This window comes from Oreochromis niloticus, linkage group LG22 (genome assembly GCF_001858045.2).
Source record: "Oreochromis niloticus isolate F11D_XX linkage group LG22, O_niloticus_UMD_NMBU, whole genome shotgun sequence".
Lineage (NCBI taxonomy): Eukaryota > Metazoa > Chordata > Actinopteri > Cichliformes > Cichlidae > Oreochromis > Oreochromis niloticus.
Window position 1 is genome coordinate 6,560,721 of NC_031985.2, and position 23,717 is coordinate 6,584,437.

The 23,717-nt window shown below is 39.1% G+C and overlaps 1 protein-coding gene across 2 annotated transcripts; it reads left to right on the forward strand.

Annotated features, from left to right (window-relative positions):
* The first annotated feature begins 10,325 nt into the window (after positions 1-10,325).
* Positions 10,326-23,263, forward strand: LOC100711595 (C3a anaphylatoxin chemotactic receptor). 2 transcript variants are annotated; one of them, XM_005457575.4, is made up of 3 exons: positions 10,326-10,465; positions 19,365-19,545; positions 21,519-23,263. In XM_005457575.4, the coding sequence occupies exons 2-3, from the start codon at positions 19,372-19,374 to the stop codon at positions 22,401-22,403; spliced, it is 1,059 nt and encodes a 352-aa protein (XP_005457632.1). In that variant the 5' UTR covers positions 10,326-10,465; positions 19,365-19,371; the 3' UTR covers positions 22,404-23,263. The 2 variants fall into 2 exon arrangements, with proteins under 2 accessions (XP_005457632.1, XP_005457631.3); XM_005457574.4 differs by lacking the exon at positions 10,326-10,465 and adding an exon at positions 15,965-16,947.
* The last annotated feature ends 454 nt before the right edge of the window (positions 23,264-23,717 follow it).

The window sequence follows — 23,717 nt, forward strand, 5'->3', positions numbered from 1 at the left end:
TAGTCATAAAAGTGAGCAGGGTTAGTTGTCTCTCAGTCTGTGTTACCCTGAGAGAGACTGGTGACCTGTCTCGGTCCACAGCAGCTAGGGGAGGCTTCAGCACATGCTCAGATGGATAAAGCAGAAGATGGATGGATGTGAAACACAGCAGATATCTATGTTTCTCTGTTATCTCTGTACCAGGTGCGGGTCAATCAATCAATCAATCAATACTTTATTTAAATAGCACATTTAAAGACCAGAGGTGCACCAAAGTGCTTCTCAATAGTAAAATATGAAATAAAATTAATTACATATGGGTACGATAGTAGAGTACAAATACATTTCCAGACAAAACTAAGCACTAATTAACCCGTGAGTACTATGTTAAAAGAAATATTTCACACCTAGTGTAAAAATTAGGTAAAATCAACACAGAAATATCAACTGGAAAAACCCAGTAACACAATAGGTTAAAATGACATATGCAATAAAAGTACAAAGTGTACATCCGATAAATCACTAACTAATCTAAAATGCAAGATCAAGACCTAAGTTACGTACTGTATCATAATGGGAGGTAGCAAAGGGCCCAAATATATCGGCTAATTGCCCCCGAGGGATGTGGCTATCAAAGACAATAATTTCCATTTTCTTTTCATTTCGAAAAAGGGAGTCACTCGATAACCAGCCTTTGACCTCCCTCATACAATCAAGAAAGCAGCGTAGTGAAGATGGGGTATCATCAGTCAGACAAAAATAGATTTGAATATCATCAGCATAAAAATTCTTCTTCAATCATATACCTTAAGGGGTCTTAAGGGGTTTATTATCATAAAAGCAGCATTTCAGAGTGAGGCCTGCAGAAACAACTAGATCTGCTATAGAACATCTGCAGGAGAACTGCAATAAAATGTCAGTATCTCCATGCTGTAGAGAAATGCAGTGGTGCAGTTTAAGAACTTTAAACATCTGATGACTCATGTCTGAACTTTTGTCCAATAAAAGGGCTCCACCAGACCACTGGACCAGTGATGAGCTGGTTTAAAGATTTTTGAGGTTTTGAGATAATACAATCAGGAGAACTGTCAGAGGAGGCATCCTTGTAACATTTGTCATCCTATCTTCATTACCCATGATGCAGCTGTCCTCTTCACATATGTATAGCAGTGCATGCACTCTGAGGTCTCCACCCTCAGCTCCATAACCCCAGATTTTGTTTTTTAGCATTTCAAATGTGTAGTCTTAAGTCTGGGTGGCATTACTTCACACAGCTCCCTCTAGCTCAGTGGTTCTTAACCTGGGTTCGATTGAACCCTAGGGGTTCGGTGAGTCTGTCTCAGGGGTTCGGCAGAGCCTTCGCCGTGACATGCACGGCTCATTTTGTGCACCAGTAAAAAAAAAAAACATATCTATGTCTTGAATTTGAAAAAAATCATATTTTATTTTTCACTAAAAAGGGGTTCAGTGAATGCACATATGTAACTGGTGGGGTTCGGTACCTCCAACAAGGTTAGGAACCACTGCTCTAGCTTTAAACAATTTCCTCTGAATTTCCCAACACTTGTAAACAAAGATAAAAGTGTAAAAAAATCACTGGAGGGCTTCATAATTGTGAAACAAGTTGTACCGCCAGAGTTTTTAAAAACCATTTACACAAAAGATATTCATTGTGGGAATGTTCTATAGTTTTTCCTTTCTGGAAAGTGGCTGCTGGAAGGTTAGATGGTTTCTTCCCACAGTCCAGAGACATGCGTGGGTTAAAGGCTTTAAAAATACTTTCCGAAATCTCTCAAACTTCGTCTCCTGGGAGACAGAGTGAATTCTGCTTTAGTTACGCCTGAAAGTAACTCAAATCTATCACTGCAAAATGTTTGTCTCTATGTGTTAGCCCTGTGACAGACTGATGATCTGTCCAGGGTGTACCCTGCCTCTCGCCCTGGTAGCTGGGATTGGCTCCAGCCCCTCTGCGGCCCTGAACAGGATAAGTGGAAGAGGATGGACAAATACACATAATTACATAAGTGTAGCAATGCAAGATAATCTTTTTTTTTATTGTAAAGTTGCGGATTAAAAGGTAATGAGAAGTTTTCCTTCATGCCTGTAACTGCTGATGCTGGAAATCACACACACACCTGCTTGCACCACAATAACAATGGCACCCTGTGCGTGCCCGCAGCCATGCCCACTGTGGTTTCATCACACAGAGTTTCTGAGATGCTGACTAATTAAAGAAACGCTTCTGACGCGGCCAAAAAGTCCCGTGTTGAAACAAGTCGCCTGTTTTCCCAAACTGTATTTTATTGTGTCTTACACGTTCCTCAATGTTATGGACAATAAATCTCTGTGTGTGTGCTCATTACAACATTCAAGTGGTAAGAAAAAGGAAGAAGAAGATGATGAAAAGGAAGAAACTGTGAATTCGTCAACTGAGTCAGCACATTTATGAATGAACAAAAGGGTTACTTTAATGGGTAAACCGTCGACAGTGATGAATTCCCAGTTACGTAGCAAAGGTTACGAAGACTGTTGAGAGATCTGTCATATATAGTTCACAGCACTAGTACTTAAATCTTAAAATTTAGTCATAGCTAGCTGCCAAATAAATAAATGTAGAAGGTGAATAAATACAGGAAAAACTTGCATTACATGCTTGGATAGATTCTTAGCCACTGTACCACAGATTTATGTGACTCTTTTGGGTTCTGACACCGAGCATACATACAAAGCAATGTATGTATTGTATATAATGTTTTTGTTTACACTATTAATTCCTTAAACAAATGTGTCAGCAGAAGACAGTGTTTTTTTTATATACACTGCTCAAAAAAATCACACTTCCGTGAAATCAAACTCTCCACTTAGGAAGCTGTACTGATTGACAATCAACTTCACATGCTGTTGTGCAAATGGAATAGAAAAAAGGTGGAAATTATAGGCAAGTATCAAGACTTCCTCAATAAAGGAGTGATTCTGCAGGTGGTGACCACAGACCACTTCTCAGTACCTGTGCTTTCTGGCTAATGTTTTGGTCACTTTTGAATGCTGGTGGTGATTTTGCTCTAGTGGTAGCATGAGACGGAGTCTACAACCCACACAAAAGGCTGAGGTAGTGCAGCTCATCCTGGATGGCACATCAATGTGAGCTGTGGCAAAAAGGTTTGCTGTGTCTGTCAGTGTAGTGTCCAGAGTATGGAGGCGCTATCAGGAGACAGGCCAGTACATCAGGAGCCTTGGAGGAGGCCATAGGAGGGCAACAACCCAGCAGCAGGACTGCTACCTATGCCTTTGTGCAAGGAGGAACAGGAGGAGCACTGCCAGAGCCCTGCAAAATGACCTCCAGCAGGCCACAAACGTGCATGTGTCTGCTTAAACGGTCAGAAACAGACTCTGTGAGGGTGGCCTGAGGGTCCAACGTCCACAGGTGGGGGTTGTGTTTACAGCCCAACACCGTGCAGGACGTTTGGTATTTGCCAGAGAACACCAAGATTGGCAACTTTGGCACTGGTGCCCTGTGCTCTTCACAGATGAAAGCAGGTTCACACTGAGCACATGTGACAGACGTGACAGAGTCTGCAGATGCCGTGAAGAACGTTCTGCTGCCTGCAAGACCCTCAGGTGCTGTAGGGACGTCATACAGGCACATGGAGGCCAAACACACTACTGAGCCTCATTTTGACTCGTTTAAGGACATTACATCAAAGTTGGATCAGCCTGTAGTGCTTTTTTCCACTTTAATTTTGAGTGTGACTCAAAATCCAGACTTCCATGGGTTGCTAAATTTGATTTCTGTTAATTTTTGTTGTCAGCACATTCAACTATGTAAAGAACAAAGTATTTAATAAGAATATTTCATTCATTTGGATCTGGGATATCTTATTTTTGTGTTCCCTTTATATTTTTTTGAACAGTGTACTTTTAAATGTGCTGTTTATTATAATTAGTTATTTAAATGCTGATGTCAGCACCTTTCTTTCTTCAAGACAGGTAGACTCAGCTTATCTGTGCATGGTTCATGTTAAAGCAGAAAACCGTCTCATACAGGACAGTCGGTCTCTGGGATGCTGCAGATGGCTCAATGCTGACCCCTTGTGTCAGCATGGAGGAGAACATCCATGTAGCTCCTAAATTATTGGAAGGATTTCGAGTCTGCTACAGAAATAAAATTTGTATTTTGTAATGCCATACTTTGTTAAGATTTGATATTCCATAGCAAATGAATGACCAATTAGACTCACTGGCCACTTCATTAGTTTCATCTTGCTAGTTTTAGGTTGGATGGCCTTTTGTGTTCAGCACTGCTTCAGACAGGTGCTAGAAACATTACTCAGAGGTTCTGGTATAACATCCATGACAGGAATCTCATCCTAAAGGTGCTCTGATGGATTGAGATCTGGTGACCATGGAGGTCACCAGATTGAGTACAGTGAACTCATTGTTATGAAACAGAATTGAGGTGATCTGAGCTCCACTACTTTATCCTGCTGGAAGCAGTCTCAGAAGATGGGCACTGATAAAGAGACAGATAGTACTCAGGTAGGCTGTAAAGTTTTCATTTGGGACTAAGGGACCCAAAATGTGCCAAGAAAATGTCTCTCACTCAGTTACCCCACCACTACCACCAAGGTGGACCCACCATAACAGAGCCATGGTGGTATGTTATATACACCACATTGTGACTTTACCATCTAAATGTCACTGCAGAAATCATCTGTCATCAAGTTTTGCTGAGCCTGTAGTTTTCTACTCTTAGCTGACAAGTAGTGTAGTCTTCTGCTGTGGTCCATCTGTACACTAGGTTTGACATGTTGTGTTCAGAGATGTTCTTCTGCATACTGTGGCTGTAACGACTGTTTCAATGACTTTTGTGTTGCCATCCTGTCAGAGTCAGTCTGGTGACCCCGGACATCCTCCTCTGACCTCTGACATCAACACTGAAATCGCATTTATTCCCCATTCTGATGCTCAGTTTGAACTTCAGCCGGTCGTTTTGGTCATATCTGTGTGAGTAACTGCATTTGAATAACTGCCGTGTGACAAATGACGACTTACAAAAACTACATCACCATGTACCACTAGAGGGCAGCACAAACCATGGAGTCGTGCCTAAATGCAAGGATAAGCTGCATGAAGAATATTTCCACACACACTGGCAGACACATGCACAACAACAATTCAGAAACACCGACCCAAACGGAAACCTTTACACACACACCACAAATTAATCATTAAACCTAATCGTAGTGTGTTCTGAGTCTTCTACAGTTAAAAGCTAAGTATATACAGATAATATGTGCATATGGACTGAAAATTGCATTTATTATTTTTTAATGTTACCTCATTTTGAATTTGATGTCACAAAAATCATCTAAATATTTCAAAAACTTGAGACAGAGAAGTTATGTAAGGCTGAAACACAAAAACAATCAAAAATAAAAACATGTTGTAAAAAGAGCTTCCTTTTTTTTTTTTTTTTTTTCGCCGAGTATTTGGAAATCCACGTTTGTGTCTGTGTGTGCCTGTTCATCTGTGTCTATATGTCGGGTTGGGTCTCAGACTCCACCCCTCTGGGAACGTCTCAGGCCCTCCAAGGGAGGCCTATCTCCCCTCACCACACTCTGATGCCCTCAAACGTCGGTGTGTTGGTGGTTCTTGGTGTCCGAGGCTGGGTGTTCATGTATGTACCGGCTCACTCCCAGTGGCTGCTTGACGGGGCCTGGCACCTGTGGCTCGGTCGGGCCCCTACTGGGGGTAGGGGGGCCTCAGGACTCTGGGCCTGTGGCTTGGTCTGCTCTGGCGCAGCTGGCTGCCGGCAGTGGGGTGGCACCACGTCTGGGGCTCTCCTCAGCTCTTCCAAGGAGGGTGGTACAGTTGCCCCTCCGATGGTTGTCCTTGGGCTCTCACACTCTGGATGTCTGGGGCCTGGATCTCCTCCATGCCTGCTTCATGACTTGGGGGGGGCAGGGCTATGGCTCCCCACACCCTCTAGCAGATTGTAACATGGAGAAACCTTTTGAATACAAGCGCGCTCATCCACACAGGTGTGCACACGGGTGTTCACAGACACAAGCTACACCTTTCTTGGTTGCTACCTCAAAGCACATTGTGCACTGTCGGTCTTGCGTGCTGCACAACAACATTCAATATTTAGTATTTACTGTTAGCTAGATTAATGCGATGTTGCTGTGTTTATTATGTTGATCTCTTTTTTGGTTGTTTTCTCTTTTTTCTTCTCTCAACAGGTGATCCAGGTGATTTTTTTTTCTTTTTTGAAATGTGCCCTTTCTCACTGTCCCTCTTCCCCTCTGTTTTTCTTTTCCTCGCTCTCTTTCTTTCTTTCTCCCTGTCCTATCCCCCCAGTCATGTCTGTCCCGTCTGTAACAACTGAAAATAAAATAAATAAATAATAATATTAATAATAACAACGGTCAATCAAATGGGCCAATATGGCATGGCTGTGATGATCCACTTGGCAAAGTAAATCCATTGGGCATCTTTCTTTCCTTCAGACCATAATGCTGATGGCTAAAGAACCAAACGGGACAGGCAAAAAAAAAATTCAAAAAAATCCTTTGTACAACTCTCTGCCAAAATCATCTTTTAATTGTATTTATATTTTGTCATTATTTTATAGGTTTTGTACACTGTCATTTAGTGTTTTTCAGGTCAATTTCAGTTAAAATATAATTTCATATAACTATTTCTAATGTCTGTACATTAGAATGCATAGGTCATACAAATGCAGTCATGTGATTACAGGACAGTCAGGGTAAAAACTGAACACAGGCTCACTGTTTTAGTTGGAGTTAAGAAGGTCAGGAGCTGCTAATCAAAGGCACTTGATTCACTGAACATCAGCAAGTGTGAGCATGAGGTTTTTTTCAGTTTGCTGGTCTGGAGCAATCAGGTGTGTGTTTGCACATCTTCTCTTCTCTGAAGATTAATCCTGAGGTCAGATCCTCCAGTTCTCAGAGAAAATGCAGCTGTAAAAAATGCTCATAAACCTAAAAAAGCCCACAGTGGTTTGAGAAACTAATAATAGTTTTTGCTTGTAAAGAGAGTTCTACAAACTGCTGAATCATAAAGTCTACTTTGGTTTCTAATTGAGTGTGACATTAAAGGAGATCCCAAATGTTACTTCAAAGCCTCTGTTCACAAGATCATATTCCTGTCTGACATTTTGCAACTTGGTGTCATGAACTCTAGTGTGACCTGATTGGCTCATAGGAAAGAGAAAAAAACAGGAAGTGATTGCATATACAGATATTTCTCAAAAACAGTGGAATGGACGGAAGGAGAAATACCCAAACCTGAATAAATTGTACAGTTTGCTATTCCAAAAAAAAATTAATTCTAAATCCAAACAAAAATAAAATTAATAACTTACACTGAAAATATCACAATGCAGTATTTACTGTCACTAATTAAAAAAATAAAAATGGATTTGTCAGAGAAATTAATTAAATTTCTCTCATATTTTAGAGATTACGATTGTGTTGTATACCTTAAGCTTTACTGCTTGTGGACTATTAACTCAACATTTCTTCTCATTTATTACAACAAAAGTATATTTAGCTTAGTTTCTTTAACATCTCTTTGAGTTTTCACCAATATAACTTTGCTCTCACCGTGCACACAAGGCTGAGTACTAGCCCTGCCTTAACTGTGTGAAAACCTGTACTTATGTTTTATTCACACGGAAAGTCACACTTGCTCTCTTGATGCATTGCTTCATTGGTGTTTTAGGAACCTTCAAGCCAGACGTTTTTACTCAACACCTGTCCTTTGACTATTTCCTTTTATGGATTTTTTAAGACAGTTAAAAAGAAATTACAAAAATTTTGTTTTTTATCTTTTTTGTTTAAGTTTGTGTGAAGCAGCGAAAAACGAGTTTAGGAAGGTTCACACACAAAAATATGTAACCACCAAAACAAATTTAAATTTAACAAATTTAAATGATCAAAAATGATGATTATGAATAGTTTAAAAAATTGGATAAATGAGCATCAGTCTCCGCCCTGAAAAACTGAATGTTGTGCAATACTTGGGGCATTTTATTATAGTTTAGCAACAATCGGGGAAGTTTAGCTGGTGGATATCTGTATTTAGTTGCACATCCATGATTGGAATCTCATCCCAAAGGTGTTTTGTTGCATTTAGATCTAGTGTCATGTTCAAGAAACCAGTCTGAGACGATCTGAGCTTTGTGGCACATTATCCTGCAGGAAGCAGTCAGAAGATGGGTACGGTGTTGTCATAAAGGGACTGACAGCACTCAGGTAGGCTGTGCAATTTAAATAATTCTCAGTTAGGGCTAAAGGGGCCGCAGTGTGCCAAGATAAAGTCTCTAATGTCACCATTAGCATCACCATGGAGGCACCAATGGAGCCATGCTATCATGTTTTTACTTCACATTGTGACCTTACCATTCAAATGTCACAGCAGAAATTAAGAGAAGGTGTTATTTTTAATCTTCCAACATTCAGTTTTGCTGAGTCTGTGTAAAATGCATCAGTTTCCTACTGTTAGCTTCCTGGAGCGGCACACATTGTGGTCTTCTGCTCTGATCCCTCTGTGTACTAGGTTTGACATGTTGTGTGTTCAGAGATGCTCTTCTGCATACTTTGGCTGTAATGAGTGGCTATTTGAGTGATTTTCTTCAGACCATCATCTGGAAACTGTAGAGATGGATGTGTGGGAAAATCAGCCATGAAACATTCAAAATCACTTAAATGACCTTTCTTACTCAGGTTGGCTTTATCATGTACATGTACCTAAATGCACTTACTGGTTAACAGTTGAACAGGTGTACCTAATGAAGTGACCAGTAAGTGTATTATTAATAGTAATCTAAATAATAGTCTAAATTAATTGATCATTCTTCTTTGTTTGTTGTTGCTGTTGTTGTTGTTGTTATTTAATAATCGAATTATCAATTTTACATGTGAAATAGTTCAAAATTGGCATAACAAAAAATAGATACAGCTCTGAGATGAATATAGTCCTGTACCATCTAAGATGTAGTAAAATACATTATAATATAAACTTTAAATGTGTACTATAGATGTTATTGTGATCCGTCATATGAATGAAATGATTCCACTAAATGTTATTGTACTGTGTATATATAACAAGAGGCCACAGGAAATGATTTTGGGAATTAGGTCAAAATTTTGAGATTGAAGTTGACATGTGGAGATCACAGTTGTTGTTTTGTTTGTTTTGTTGTTTTGTTGTTATTTCAAGGCAAACTGTGAAATTGTAGTTCAGAAGCAGAAGAATTAAATGGTGTGCATACTGGGGCAGTTTAGTTTGGGGATATCTATGTTTTGACTTGTGATCACAGAAGTCAAACAGGCTGTTATGATCATTAAACACTGATCACTGGATTTTGTTGTAACCCTCAGTTCTTTCTTTGTGTTTTGCTGAGTGTTTTCCGTTTTTTCATTGTCTCCTTCCTTCCTTTTTTTTGAAAGTGTAGTCCCTCGTGTGGCTTTCGGGGTTTTAATGTTTACTTGCCTCATTATCCACTTTCTTTTAATATCATCTCTGTAAGTAGTTGATCTTCTTCTTTTACTGCTGACCTGTTTCAGTGATTTCTTCTGAACTAAATCCACACTGTTTGTGCACAATCAGAGGATCTGTTCTGGCAATCTCTTTTCTGCATGGCCCTGATCCTGCAGTCATCCAGCAGACAAAGATTTTTCTCTTTATACTTATTGTCAATAAAGCTTGTGTTTTAAGTTAACTGTTTATTGTAATACGGATCAGACATGTTACTTAAGCCTGGTTACGTTTTCATTATGATACAAATTCTTTTACTTTCATTTTTTGTGTGTTTTTTATTATTACTTCAGAGGAGTGAGTTGCATTAGCCACATCTGTGGTCTCCTCAGTTTCTGTTGTGACGTTCTGTTACTGGATGACTATTCAAGGCCAAAGAGGCCCATGTTTCCTGGAAACAGCTGTGACCAGCTCATGATGACATAGAGGCTGCGGTTCAGTTTAATAAATTGCTACTCTAAAATCTGAGCATACATTTAATGGAAATCAGCAAAATTTAAAAAAAGGTGAGACGGCTCCAACATTCACGACAATGCGTGAATCCCTCTGCTCTAATTACGCAAGGTCAGCGGCTCCGTTTGAATAAATGTGATGCTGAAGAAGAAAGCAATCGCTCTAAAGTCTGATTAATTTGTCGGTCATTCAGTGTCCGTGCTTATGCATCTGTGTGTGTGTTTGACAAACAGAGAGGTGACGTGAGGGTGGGTTTTGTGGAAAAAGAGAAGCAGCTATATGCAGAAAGGAAGACAAAGCTAGACACATGACAGTAACACAGAGAGGAAGTCTGCATGTGTGATAGACATGATACAAAGTGAACCACTTGAAGTAACTGCGACACAGATAACAGAGCACACATCTTCACTTCTGCCTCTGACCGACTGAAGCACACCTCAGCTCTGAGAGATCAGTTCAGGAACTGCAGGTAAGGACTCTGAATTTTGTCTGGATTTGTCAGATGAGACTCTTACTTGATATTTCCCACTTATGACTAAAATTTGTACATTTACTGTGGAGTTTTTACACACTTTTTTCTTACATCATCCACATTTTTAAAAAGAAAAAACCTGGTAGGGTTTCCTTATTAGGGAAGCGCTTGAGCTGTATATATTTGATTGAACTTATAATAGGCTTTTGGTTGTGATTCATACTAGACTAAAAAGGGGAAAGATGTTATGATAATATAAAGACCATACCCATAAAGAAAATTATTACAGATTTGATCGCACATTAGATGCTACAGGTTTAGCAGGCAGAACATTTTTGAACATTTATCAATACATCCATTCATTTTATTAACCACTAATTCAGTGCAGGGTTGGGAGGTAACCTACCTCAGCTGACAATGAGGGAAAGGTGGGGTACTCCCTGGACAGGACCCCAGTCTATCACAGGGATAATACAAATACATAAACGTTTACACTGACAATCAATTTATAATCATCAGTTAATCTAATGTATATGTCTTTAGACTGTGGGTAGAGTGATAGAGTACCCGGAAAAAAACCCATGCATTACAAATACTTCAGAAAACACCAACACCACAAACACAGTTAGTGACCTAGATTAGAGGCGGCTGTAAATCAGGCCTGAGCAATTAGTTTTCCCAAGAGGTCACATGATAAATTATGACTGTTGTGGAGGGCGGCTTTAATAATGTGCCTATTTTATAAGCTGTGCAAGAATTTTGGTATGGAAAACACTGGTGTTTCAACAATAACATGCAGAAACAGCAGCTTTCTAGTTATTATACAATGTTTTTGTGCATGGACAGTATCTTCTATGAAATTTCACAATGACTGTTTTATACATACAGAATGTTATTAGGAAATGCTACCACAAAAGACATCTAAGATTATGTCAACATATTGTATATGTGTAATCATGACTTCTACAAACCACAAATTCAGGTTCCCTATATGTTACATTTAAACACAGAGACACGGGCCAGAGAGTTCCGGTCTTTTTTTTTTTTGTGTTAAAGCTGCTCAAAAAAATCTGTTGTCTGTTTCTGTGATATAGTCAAAATAATTCAGTACTTTAAATCTTTATTAGATTCAGGTTATTTCATGATTTTACCACCATATTTCAATATTTCAGACTGTAAACTTGTGCATTTAATTTAACTTAAAAAACTGCACAGTGAACAGCTGTACCAGCAACAACTCGTAACCTCACAGCCACAGCAGGCTGCTGCTGCTGCTGCTAGCATCAACTGTGGAGAAGTGAGGAAGAGACATGAAATTAATGTGGTGAGAAAAACGATGGAGGAGCATAACTAGGAATGGTGGAACAAAGACATAACCCAACAACAACTGCACCAACCTGATTAAAACTTGTTTCAATATCTATAATCAATCAAAATGAAATACATACATAATATGCACATGCATGATATATCAAGGTGGGCAACCTGGAGCAAAAGTGCCAGGGCTGATTTTTTTGTCCTGGTCCGGCCCGGCTCACATCTGAAACTCTTTGTGGTCATTTGCTGTTCAAAGAGCCAGCCAAAGTTCAGGGGGAAAGATGGCATACCATTTCACTTCCTTGTAAAATATTCAGACTTTAAAACCTGCCAGAGATTTATATTTAATACAGTTCATCAAAACCTTTCTCAAACTTCATGTGATTGACATATATTTGAAATGAATTGACTCTACAAGTTTTCTCTATCAGTTACTTCTGTAGAAACTATGAAAGCAAATAATTATCAGGTAACAAAATACCTTAACGCAACAGTCTCACAAACTGGAACAAATCCCTGTTATAATGATATATTCTTTTTATTGTTGCTTTGTTCTTTTATTTTTATTTCTGAAAAAAAAAACTGAAAGTAATGTTCACATTTCCACTCCTGATAAACTGAAGCCTGCACACAAATGGAAAACAGCTGATTTTAGTTTTGATTCTGTGTTGTGTATAATTAAAGAGCTTATTGCAGGTAAAAAAAAAATGTTTGATTTGTGACCGTAATGTGATCACTGTAATTACATTTAGTACAATAATGTGATGCATGTGTGAGTTTTTTCAGCAATACAGAAAAAATTGACATTTTTACTTTTTGCTGATGACGGATTTGCATTGAAGCTCTCAGTTCCTTCTTATTATATTAATTATAGCTGATGGCAGAAGAGAAAAGGTACTAAATTCTGTAGTTTCCACACGAGTACAAAAGTCTGACTGTGCTTAGTTTCACTGCAATCCATCCTGTACAGCAGGAGAATAACTGACCAAACAAAAGAGTAATGTTTCTGTCTGTAGATCAAAGCTAAAAGCTTTAATAGGTCCTTGTCACACGGCTGTGGGACTGTGCTAACAAACCGAGGGCTTCGCCATCTCCAAAGGCAAATAGAAGGCTCATTAGCTCCTAAAAGCCTAAATGTATTGCACATGCACTCACATGCAAGCTGGAGATCGGCTTCTTGTTCAAAAGACACTGTGCCATGTACAGTGAATGAAAACAAAAATAATGAGCATGACATTACACATAATCAGTCAGCATCCATTAAATGTTAGAAAAGTGAGAGATGGGAGACTTATGTGTTAGTTAGTGTTTAAAAAACATTAGCATTAAGATGAGCTGTGACTCTCTGAGCCAAAACAAACAGTAACAGAAGCCTGAAACTGAAAACTGCCATCATTCATTTTATAACCATCTTTAAACCGAATGTGCAGCATTATCTAAGTTTTTAATCGCTTTCAGAGAGGTCCTGATAAGTCTTGTATCTTCTTTTTTGCATTTGCACATTATCTCATCATCTCCCATGTCAGAAACATCCTGTCTCAGAGTGATGCTAATAGACTAGTTCATGCATCTATTATCTCTGGTCTGGGCTACTATAATTCGTTATCATCAGGTTATCTTAAAAACTCCCTAAAAAGCCTTCAGTTGATCCAATAGAGCATGCTGCTTTAAGACTGCTGGTTTACTTGTAGTTCCTATGATATTTAACATTAGAACGTGAAGTCGGTCCTTCAGGTTTCAGGCTTCTGAGGAACCACCTCCAAGTTTGGATTTTATCTTTGATAAAATTTGATTTGGGACTGTTGTTGTGATTTAGTGTTTTATAAATAAAATCTGAATTTAACTAAACTGAACCGAATCACATCCACAACACGTGGGTGAGAGAAACAGATAAAATGGATCTCACGTTCTATTCTCTGTCACAGTGAAGATAAAAATCAGTTTAATTGCTATAAATCAATAGAAATGTGCTGGTACATACAGGCAGGATTTACTCTAAATATGTCGTTTTATTACCTCACTTTACATAAAAGCAGCTTTGTCCATGCTTCAGCACCCACCACACCCCCAACTCAAGCTCTCAATCAGGTGGTCGCGCAAAGCAAATGTAAGGAAACATTTTGTTAAAGCAAAGTGAATCTAAAAGGCAAAACAGGTTTTTTCACACTTCCTGTCAGTGTTTGATCTTATTTTTGCAGTTGTAGACACACAACGATTTGATGACTTCAATTCTATTTAAATGTTTTCTACAGTTCATTTACTCTACAGCCTGCCTCTCTGTCTGCATGCCTCAGATGTGAAACACCTCACACGTAAAGGAAATGACATTTAGAGCTTCTTTTCATCTCTTTTGTGTTTTGTGAAGTCTGTGGTCGGCTGCTGACTTTCCCGCTGGTAAACCACATCAAATGGGTGTCACCTATGTATGTAAAAGAGTCAGAAGTTTTTTTTCTATTATTTTCTTTATAATGTGGTCGTTACAGCCATTCACATTTAAAAGGTTTTAGCAAGAATGTTAATTTAAAAAGAAGTTTAAAAAAAAGCCTGTTTACATGCTCTACAGCCATAAAAGTAACAGATGGTGTTGCATTCAAATCCTGTCTTAAAAGTTCTCAGAATTGCTGCAATTTTCTGCTGAACATCTGCAAGCATGTTATCAGATTAGTAGCCAACTTTCTGTTTAACACTTTAACTAATGAAAATGCATAAACAAAGATGTTTTTCTGAATAAAAAAGGGGCAATTCTTTGAAAAATTGGTAAATGGAAAGAAAACATCTATGGAGGAGTTTTGGATGGTAACAAAGACACTTCTCAGATTGTTTTCAGATTCTCAGATGAATTCTAAAACTATGTTTTACTTGACTTGATTTTGCCCGTTGTTTAAACTAAAATAAGCTATCTATCTGTGAAGGTATGGAGTGGAGAGGACCTAATGTGGGAAATGTGGAAAACAGGCAGGTTCAAGATGTTTCCAGGAATGAGAAAAAACATAACAAAGGAAAAAGGCCACAAACCAAAAAGTGAATCCAAACAGACACAAAGTATACTACAAATGTCTTGACAAAGGGCCCAGAGAAGACAAGAAGACATAAAATATGAAGAATGAACTAACACAGGGGGAGGCACAAAAGGACAACAGATAAGACCAGTGACAGACAAAGACAAAACAAAAACATGCAGAAGTGAAAGTCCCTGTATAAACAGATGGTGTTAAATGGGAATCAAACCAGAGAATCACAGTCATTCCTAGGAAAACCATAAAGTCAAAAACTGGAATCAATGACATGACAAGAAATATAATTCACAGTTAAAATAACAATAAAGAAATCGATACAGGAATCAACAAATTTGACAAACACAAAAAAATCGAAACACTAAAGCTCTAAGACCATAACAGTATCTCGTATACTAACACAATCTCACAGCAGTTTTTCAAAACTCAACTATAAGTTATTGACTCACGTTTCCGCACAAAATGATTGAGTGGGTTTAGACAACTATGACGACTTTTTTTTTTATTATTACAAAACTTCATTTTCTTCAGTCTTTTGGTTGCCATGGTGACGCATCTCCTCAGGTCTCTCAGACCACATACATGATGCAGCCACAAAAGATCCTCCAGTTCATTTCAAAGTTATGTTGAGTGTAATGAAATGAAATGATTAATGTGCATGAACACGTACTGGACCGAGACGGTGTTTTTAATTTTCTTTCTGACCATCCTTACTGGCACACTGTTAGAAGAGAAGAGAAGAGAATTCAACTTTATTGTCATGTCACAAGTACAAGGCAACAAAATGCAGTTTGCATCCATCCAGAAAGTGATTTAGCAATAATATAGATAGATTACAGATTATGGATCTATTATAGTTATGTTACAATGTACACGGTGTGAAGGTATGCTATGAATATACTATAACTAACATACTATAACTATAAGTATGTACAGGATATAGCTGTTAAGAGTGTACAAGCTATGAACAGGTTCTATGTATGGTTAAAAATATGAAAACTATACCGATTGCAGATATACAATTGTGAGTATAAATAAACAGTTGTAAAACTATAATTATTGTATTGTACAGTATGATTGTCTATGCAGCATGTTACACTATATATTAAATGTTAATGAGTGTGAATGCTTTAAAGCACTGGTAGAAATCTGTGGTTTTTTTTAGCATTTGTATCTGTTTCCTCCACAGACTGATGACACACTTCTTGACTCACGTTATCTCTTGAGTTTAAAAAGGTCAGGTGACGCCTCCTCTGATCTAGGCCATTGCATTTTTTGGTTCATCCTCTGGACCAACTTTTTTTTAACCCAGCGTAGCGAGTCATGCCCAGCCCATTTAAAAACACTGTCCTGTCGCATTTTCATCTAATGTTTTTCCGTCATTAGTTCTTTTCTTTTTTTCTTTTTTTTTTTAAAAAGGTTTTTTAGTTTAGTCTCAGAAAGTTGATTTTGTTCATCTGGACGTAGCTTTGTCAGTGAGACAAATGCTACATTTTGCAGCCCACTCACATTATCATCATGGCCCCGATTAGGCCACAGCCCACACTTTCGACATTGCTGCATTAGGGGAATTTCTTCAAATCTACCACAAATGTGCAGTTAAATTTCAGGATAAACAGCCTCAGAGCCACTCTGAGCCCAAAAAACAAGATTTTGTCCAGGACTGGACAAATTAACTATTTAAACTTTCATCCAAATGTCCAAAAGGATAAAATGTTGAACTGTTTTGTAGACAAAGACAATGGTTATGCAAGAACACGTCTGGTCATCATTTAGTCCCACAATTTAAAAACAGAAAGAGCAATTCGGAGCTTTTTTCATGCTTTGTCAGAAGCTAAATTAGTGTAATTACTTCGTGGAACCTTAATTTCTTCCTTCGAAGACTTCATTGCCAGCTGTATGATAAACAAGTCTAGGCATGGATGTAAAATGCAGTTTATCTGGTTGACAGAGACATTCAAACACAAGGCAGTGTTTTTATTGTGTTTTGTTTTTTTTAATCTGTGGTTGAAGTAGGCTGTGCACTCACTGCAGTGCCATGTTCATTTCCCCTTGCAGTCGCTTTGCTTCTCTAAACAGCAGAAACCACGTTTGTGCTCGACAGCTGGGCTCTTTTTCTTTAAAGCTCAACAGTATTTGCTTCCAGTGGTAAGATCACTTTTTCATTTATGACCTCCTGAAACATATTTTATCTAATAAGGCTTTGTTAACATCTGGTGCTGCACATAGCTTTGTGCTTGCTGTGGCCACCACAGTTGGATTGTTTTGTCGGCACCTTTACTATAGCTGAGCTAAATCAAACTTATCTAAACTAACTCGGGTCTTTGAGGGTTCCACATATTTATTCTAAAAGAAAGTCAGTCTTCTTATTAGACTCATGCTAATTTTGAGTTTAGACTTTTTTTGGCCCTTTAAACTCTCACGACCAGACCTTTTGTCCTCGAGTGACTCCTAAACATGTGCAGTGAGTGTTTTGAAAAATGTAATTCTCTAATACTTGTGAAAATTGTGCTGATACAGGAGTAACATCTTATAACCACTGTTAAAAAATAATATGACACATTTTTCAAGTTTAAATGGCAGAACAGCAAAAAAGCTTAATCTGAATACCTCAGATTGATGCTCCTAGCACACAGCTGCAGTACCAGCATACCAGTTGTTTGCAGTAAGGTGTCTGTAGAGTAGTATATAAGTATAGTATAGTATAGTATATAAAGACTCCTCACACACCACGAAAGCCACTTGGTATCATTTCTGGAGTTTTCTGAGCAGGTCAGGCGATTTTTTTCCACTTGTATGGGAGGTCTGTGGAAAGTGTTTGAAGTGGCTGAAATATTTTTAGCATGTAACAAAAGAGTTAGCAACACCACACTGCATTAGTGCACATATAGAGAAGCCTCTAAAATATTAGCTGACCAAGAACTTTCAGGAAGGAAATAAGACATGTTTCTGAAACATTTCACCTAGAACTGTAAGTGAGAAGTGTAAACGCGATTGTCAGATAATCTTATGTTACGGGGTAAAAGACAATGACTGACCTGTTTTGAGTGTTAAAATACACACACACTGAGTAATGTAACAGTTTCTGATGAACGCTGGATATGAAAAAAGTGTGATACATGTCCATATCTGATCTTTGATATGTGTTTATTTAACATGTGCATCATGCATTGTATAACTGTTGTCCTTATGACTGTCAAAATCTACTTATTAGACTAATATATGTATACATTTTATTTACTTTTATTTACTTTTATTCTGCTTTTCATTATTTTCCTTCTTATACTGTATAATCGTGCAAGCTCATCTTTAATATGACTTCAAATACAGTTGTCTCTGTATATATACAAGTAACCTGTGTCATGATAAGCAGTGTTGAGAGGACTGAAAAGCAAGACAAGCACACAGCCAAAAAACAAAAACCTTTTTTTAGTTAAAGGGAAACACAGGCATCCATAAAACACACAGGAGCTAAACTTATACTTTGGAAAAACTCAGGAGCAAACCAGAGCAGAGCCTTAGGCTGTTCCAGAAAGAGAGTTTACTTCAACTCTGAGTCAGTTACAGCGTTACAGACTCTGTGAACTTCTAACTGGATAGTTTCTCTCTGAGTTTCTCTCTGATTCCTTCCTTCCTGCTGCTCCTGTCGCTGTCAAAGTTCAGAGCAAGGTGAATTATACTGCAGAAGTTGATCCTGAAATCCCGGTTAAATGTGGTTTTTTTTACATTGACATCTCCATGGTAAATAAAAAAAAAGTAAGTGTGTTAAACTGAGTTAAATCTTCAGGGCAGTTTCCTTCCACTGGAACTGAAAACTCTAAGGTGGTGACTAAACTCAGTTTGTTCAGTCTGCTTCCTGGTATAGGGACTAAAAAAGCCAGGAGGTGAAAACAGGGCAGACAGTCACAGAGGAAATAAACTGAAAACAAGACAAAAAACAAAACCAACTACCAAAGTAAAACAGGAAGTGAGCAGACAAGCAAACACTTACTGAAAAAAAGAGAAGACAGTTAAACACAGAAAAAGAAATATTAGAGATTAAAACTCACCTATTAGGAGAACACGAGTATAATGTATAAAAGATTTGGTAGGTTAATTGGTGATTCTACATTTCCTATTGATATGAATAACATCTCTCTGTTAGCCTTGTGACAGAAAGACGACGTGTCCAGGGTGTACCCCACCTCTCAGCCTGTAGCAGCTGGAACAGGCTCCAGCTGCCCCGTGATCCTCAATAAAACAGGGGTCCAAAACTAAAAAGCAAACCAAAACCCAGGGACCTGCAGAGCCATGTGAGACCATGAAACTGCCCTAAACATGTTTCCTGCTCTTAGACGTTATGATGTCAGCAAGGTCATATGTGTTCCCAAGCCTAATTGTAAACACATACAGTCAGGCATTTGTGGGCTCCACCAATCAGAAGAAAGTTGGCCTATAGGTAGCGTCTTTGTATCTATATTAGTTTTTAAATACAGACGCTTGTGTTTTCTTCCCCTATTTCTGTTGAATTACACAATAACTAACATGCCTGACATTTTGGCCCTTTTCTGTTCTCTCTATTCCAGCCACACAATGTTTCCAAATACTTCTCTGCCCACCCACACACTCAAGTCTTCTAAGGATGACCAGGCGGTGGACATTGATGCCATCATGGACAATGTCAGCATCATCCTGTACACGCTGACTGTTGTACTCGGCATCACAGGGAACTCTGTGGTGATCTGGGTGGCTGGATTCAAACTTAAGGTAGATATGGAGTGTATAATATATTTGAAATAATGAATTATTTTAGTTTATTATTTTATAGCTCCCTATAAGTCAGCATCAGTAACAATGCAATTGCAATGCAAGTTGACATCATGGCTCACGCAACCTTTTTTTCATGTAACCCTTCAAAACAGGCAAAACTCTTGCAGCATATTAGGAAATCAACTTAAGTCCCAAGAGTCTGGCAAAGGGTTAACAAGAGAGGTGATGATCAGCAAGCAGAAGCTCGGCTCTGTAAAGAGAAAGAGCACTACAGATGTGACGACTGTCTTGAGAGTGTCGATGGAGAAGTACAGAGACAGTCAGAAGTAGTTCTGTGTCTTTGTGGATTTAGACAAAGCTTATGATAGGTTCCATGAGAGGAACTGTGATACTGTATGAGGAAGTCAGGAATGGTGGAGAAGTATGTGTGGGTTATGCAGGACACAAGAACAGTGAGACGGTGGTAGGATGTGTGGTAAGAGTTACAGATGGCTTCAAGGCTTGGTGGGTGGATGGGATTACATCAGGAATCGGCTCTGAGCCCCTTTTCGTTTGAAGTAGTGCTGGACAGGCTAAAAGATGAGGCCAGACAGGAGTCTCTGTGGACTACAGTGTAACATTGTGATCATAGTTAGAGCAAGTGAGCCTGGAGAGGTGGAGGTATGCTCTGGAGAGATGTGGAATGAAAGTCACTAGAATCAACACCAAATACATGTGTGTGAATGAGAGGGAGACAGATAGAAAGGTGGACATACAGGGAGTCGAGATAGTGAAGGCAGACGAGTTTAAATACCTGTGGTCAACTATCCAAACTAACAAGACAGGTATAGAAAGGAAAGCAGGCAGTGGGGATTGGGTGGAGTGTCAGTGTCAGGGAGATTTGTAACATAAGGATAGCAGCAAGGATGAAGATGATATTTACAAGAGAAGGTTTGGTGAGAAATGGTGAGAAATGCTATGATGAATGGTTTGAAGACAACGACATTAACAAAAAGACAGGAGGCTGAGTTGGAGGTGGAAGAGCTGAAGATGCCAGGATTTTTAATGGGAGTGATCAGAATGGACAAGATTGAAAAATTAGTACATCAGAGGGACAGCTGGGGTTGAGCAGTTTGGAGGCAAAGTAGGGAAAGAGGACGAAAAGAGGAAAACCACAAAGGAGGTTCATGGATAGCAAATCGTTGTGATGAATCCTAAAGGAATCTGTGGATCTGTAAGAAGAAGAAATTAGGAGGATCAGCTAATTACTCACGACACATTAAGCCTGACTGGTGGTTTGTTGCTTCTAAATGTGGATAGTGTGGCTACAAATAATAATGTTTAATTACCAGCTTTGAATGTGGTCAGTCCACTGAGTGCTGATAGTCAATTGTTGTTGTTGCAAACATATCCATCCACTCTGCCTGACCCAACGGGACATGGTTATCACTTTTCTCAGAGGTACTTACTTTAACCTGCAGAACAGCACTAGTAATGGGTGGTTACCAATACAAAGGCCAAGCTGTTTCCAGGTAATAATACTGGATTGCATTTATATAGCGATTTTCTAGACACTCAAAGCACTTTACAATTCCACTATTCATTCACACACTGGTGGAGGCAAGTTACAGCTGTAGCCACAGCTGCCCTGGGGCAGACTGACAGAAGCGAGGCTGCCATATTGCGCCATCGGCCCCTCTGGCCAACACCAGTAGGCAGTAGGTGAAGTGTCTTGCCCAAGGACACAACGACCAAGACAGACAGAGCTGGGGATCGAACCGGCAACCTTCCAGTTAAAGTTGAGCTTCCCAACCCCCTGAACCATGGTCGCCCCATAAAAATAGCAAAGGAGGGTGCATACTACTGCTGTACAAATGATAATGGCAATTCAGTGCCATCAAAATCAGGTTACATCCTTCATGTAAATAATGGCTTTGGTTTTCTTTATGTTCCTGTTGTCATTGTTGTTTTATTTTCTTCTTCATCCACAGCCAAAGGTCACCAACGTGTGGCTGGTGAATCTGGCGATAGCAGACCTGATCTTCTGCTTCACACGAGTTTTCTCTCTCACTAAGAAGCTCTTCTTTGAGCACTGGCCTTTCGGCCTCTTCGTCTGCAAGTTCAACGGCTTCTTCAAATATGCCAACATGTTCTGCTCTGTCTTCCTGCTGGCTGTGATCAGTCTGGATCGAGTGCTCTGCATCTGGCAGCCTGTCTTCACAAAGCGTCGACGCACGCTGTGGGTAGCGAGGATGGTGGCAGTCTGCGTCTGGATTGCAGCCATCCTCTTCAGCATCCCCTACTTCATCCATCGCCAAGTCTACATAGGCAAGAAGAACCTGAGTAAGTGCTCTGTGGATCCGAAGGAGAAGGCAGAGGGATACAACAGCACTAAAGTTGCTCTCTACTCCATCCGCTTCCTGTGCGGCTTCATATTTCCATTCATGGTGATTCTGGTCTGTTACATGCTGGCTGGGGTGGGAATCCGACGCACCCGCCTGTCAGGGAAGTCCCGCCCCCTGCGTATACTAGCATGTTTGGTCATTGCCTTCTTCCTGTGCTGGGCACCTTACCATTGCCTCTTACTGGTGAAGATGGTGGACAATAATAATGCAGTGGTGAAAATCTGGTACCCTGTAGCAAAGGGTGTTGCCTACTTTAACAGCTGTGTGAACCCGCTGTTGTACTTCTGCATGGGGCTAGAAGTAAGGGGGCGATTCAGGCAGAGTCTGATGGGTGTTTATAAAAGAGCTCTGGCAGATGATGTTGACGGACAGACAACTCACTCCAACGATCGCTCTTTGGACGAAACCTCGGTGTCAAAGCACAGCACTCTCATAGTGGCAGGATCGGGTCAGACAGCAGTGAATGTTTAAGTTTAAGTCCCGCCCCAATTGATCCTGAAGCTTACAGGACATATTTCAACCTATCACAGTATCATCATTATATGATTTGTACAATGATAATGAAATAAATAGAAAGTCTTCACCTATGATTGGATTGATGTACAGTGGCTCCATAAAAAAGGGGCTGTGAAGTGTTAGCATCCACCTTAACCTGGATTAGCTGGGTTGATGTTTCATGAGAGAGCATAAGGACGTCTCAAACCGACACCTCTCCGTGATATCAAAGTACCACAAGATTATGGTTTTACTATCCACAACAACGTAGAGACTAACAAATAAATATAAATAGGTAAGTTTATGTGGATAAAATAATTCAGCAAAACAGAAAAATTGATGTTTAGATTAGACAAGAGGGTAGCGTGCTAATAATCAGCTAATGCTAACAAGCTTGAATAGCTAGGATCATACACTGACACAGATGCCTGTCAGACAACTTGGACAGTTTCTTTTTTTCATATTTGTTTTTTAAATAACAACAAAGAGAAGAAGGTCTACTGTTGTCCACTGATATGTATATTTCTTGTTAATAACTGTAACATTTATGTAACTAAAGCCATTACTAGCAATCAACCACCAATCAAAGGGTTATTTATCTATTTCTCTAAATTTCTATCAGTAAAGTGTGAAAGTAAGGCGTGAAGTATAAAGATCTAAATTATGACAAGTACTAGAATAATCTAAATGCCACTCCTCTTTTGTTCTTTAGTTACACTCAAGGTTTTTCCACTAACATATACGCATAATAGCTGATCTGTACCTATATGGTTTTGAGGAGGACTTCTATGACTCCAGATTAGTGTACTTAAAAAATAATAAAGATGGTGACTTTGTACTTGATTTCTGCATAGTGGGCAAAAACATTTAAAACAACTAATATTGTAACTCAAGTTGTGACTCTCCTTCTTTCATTTTTTCCTTCTCAAACCAGATTTTATTTCCTAGTGGTGGATTTAAAAAATTCCACAATGTGAGCAAGTCATTTCTGAAAATATTTATTTTTAAGAAAAAGCTTTTGTACAGTAGACACAATGTGTTGTAGATATATTGCAAAGCTGTTTTACTTTTCATGTGATTCAAAGTGGGCAGCATCTGGTATGGTAGCGCTGTGGTCTCACTCACAGGCCTTTCTGTGTGGAGTTTGCTTGTTTTCCCCGTGATTGCATGGGTTCTCTCTGGGTACTCTGGGGTCCTTCCACAGTCCAAAGAAATGCAGTTACTGGTGTTAGGTTAACTGGTGACTCTAAATTGCCCATAGATGTGAGTGTGTCCGTAGTGAGTGTGTGA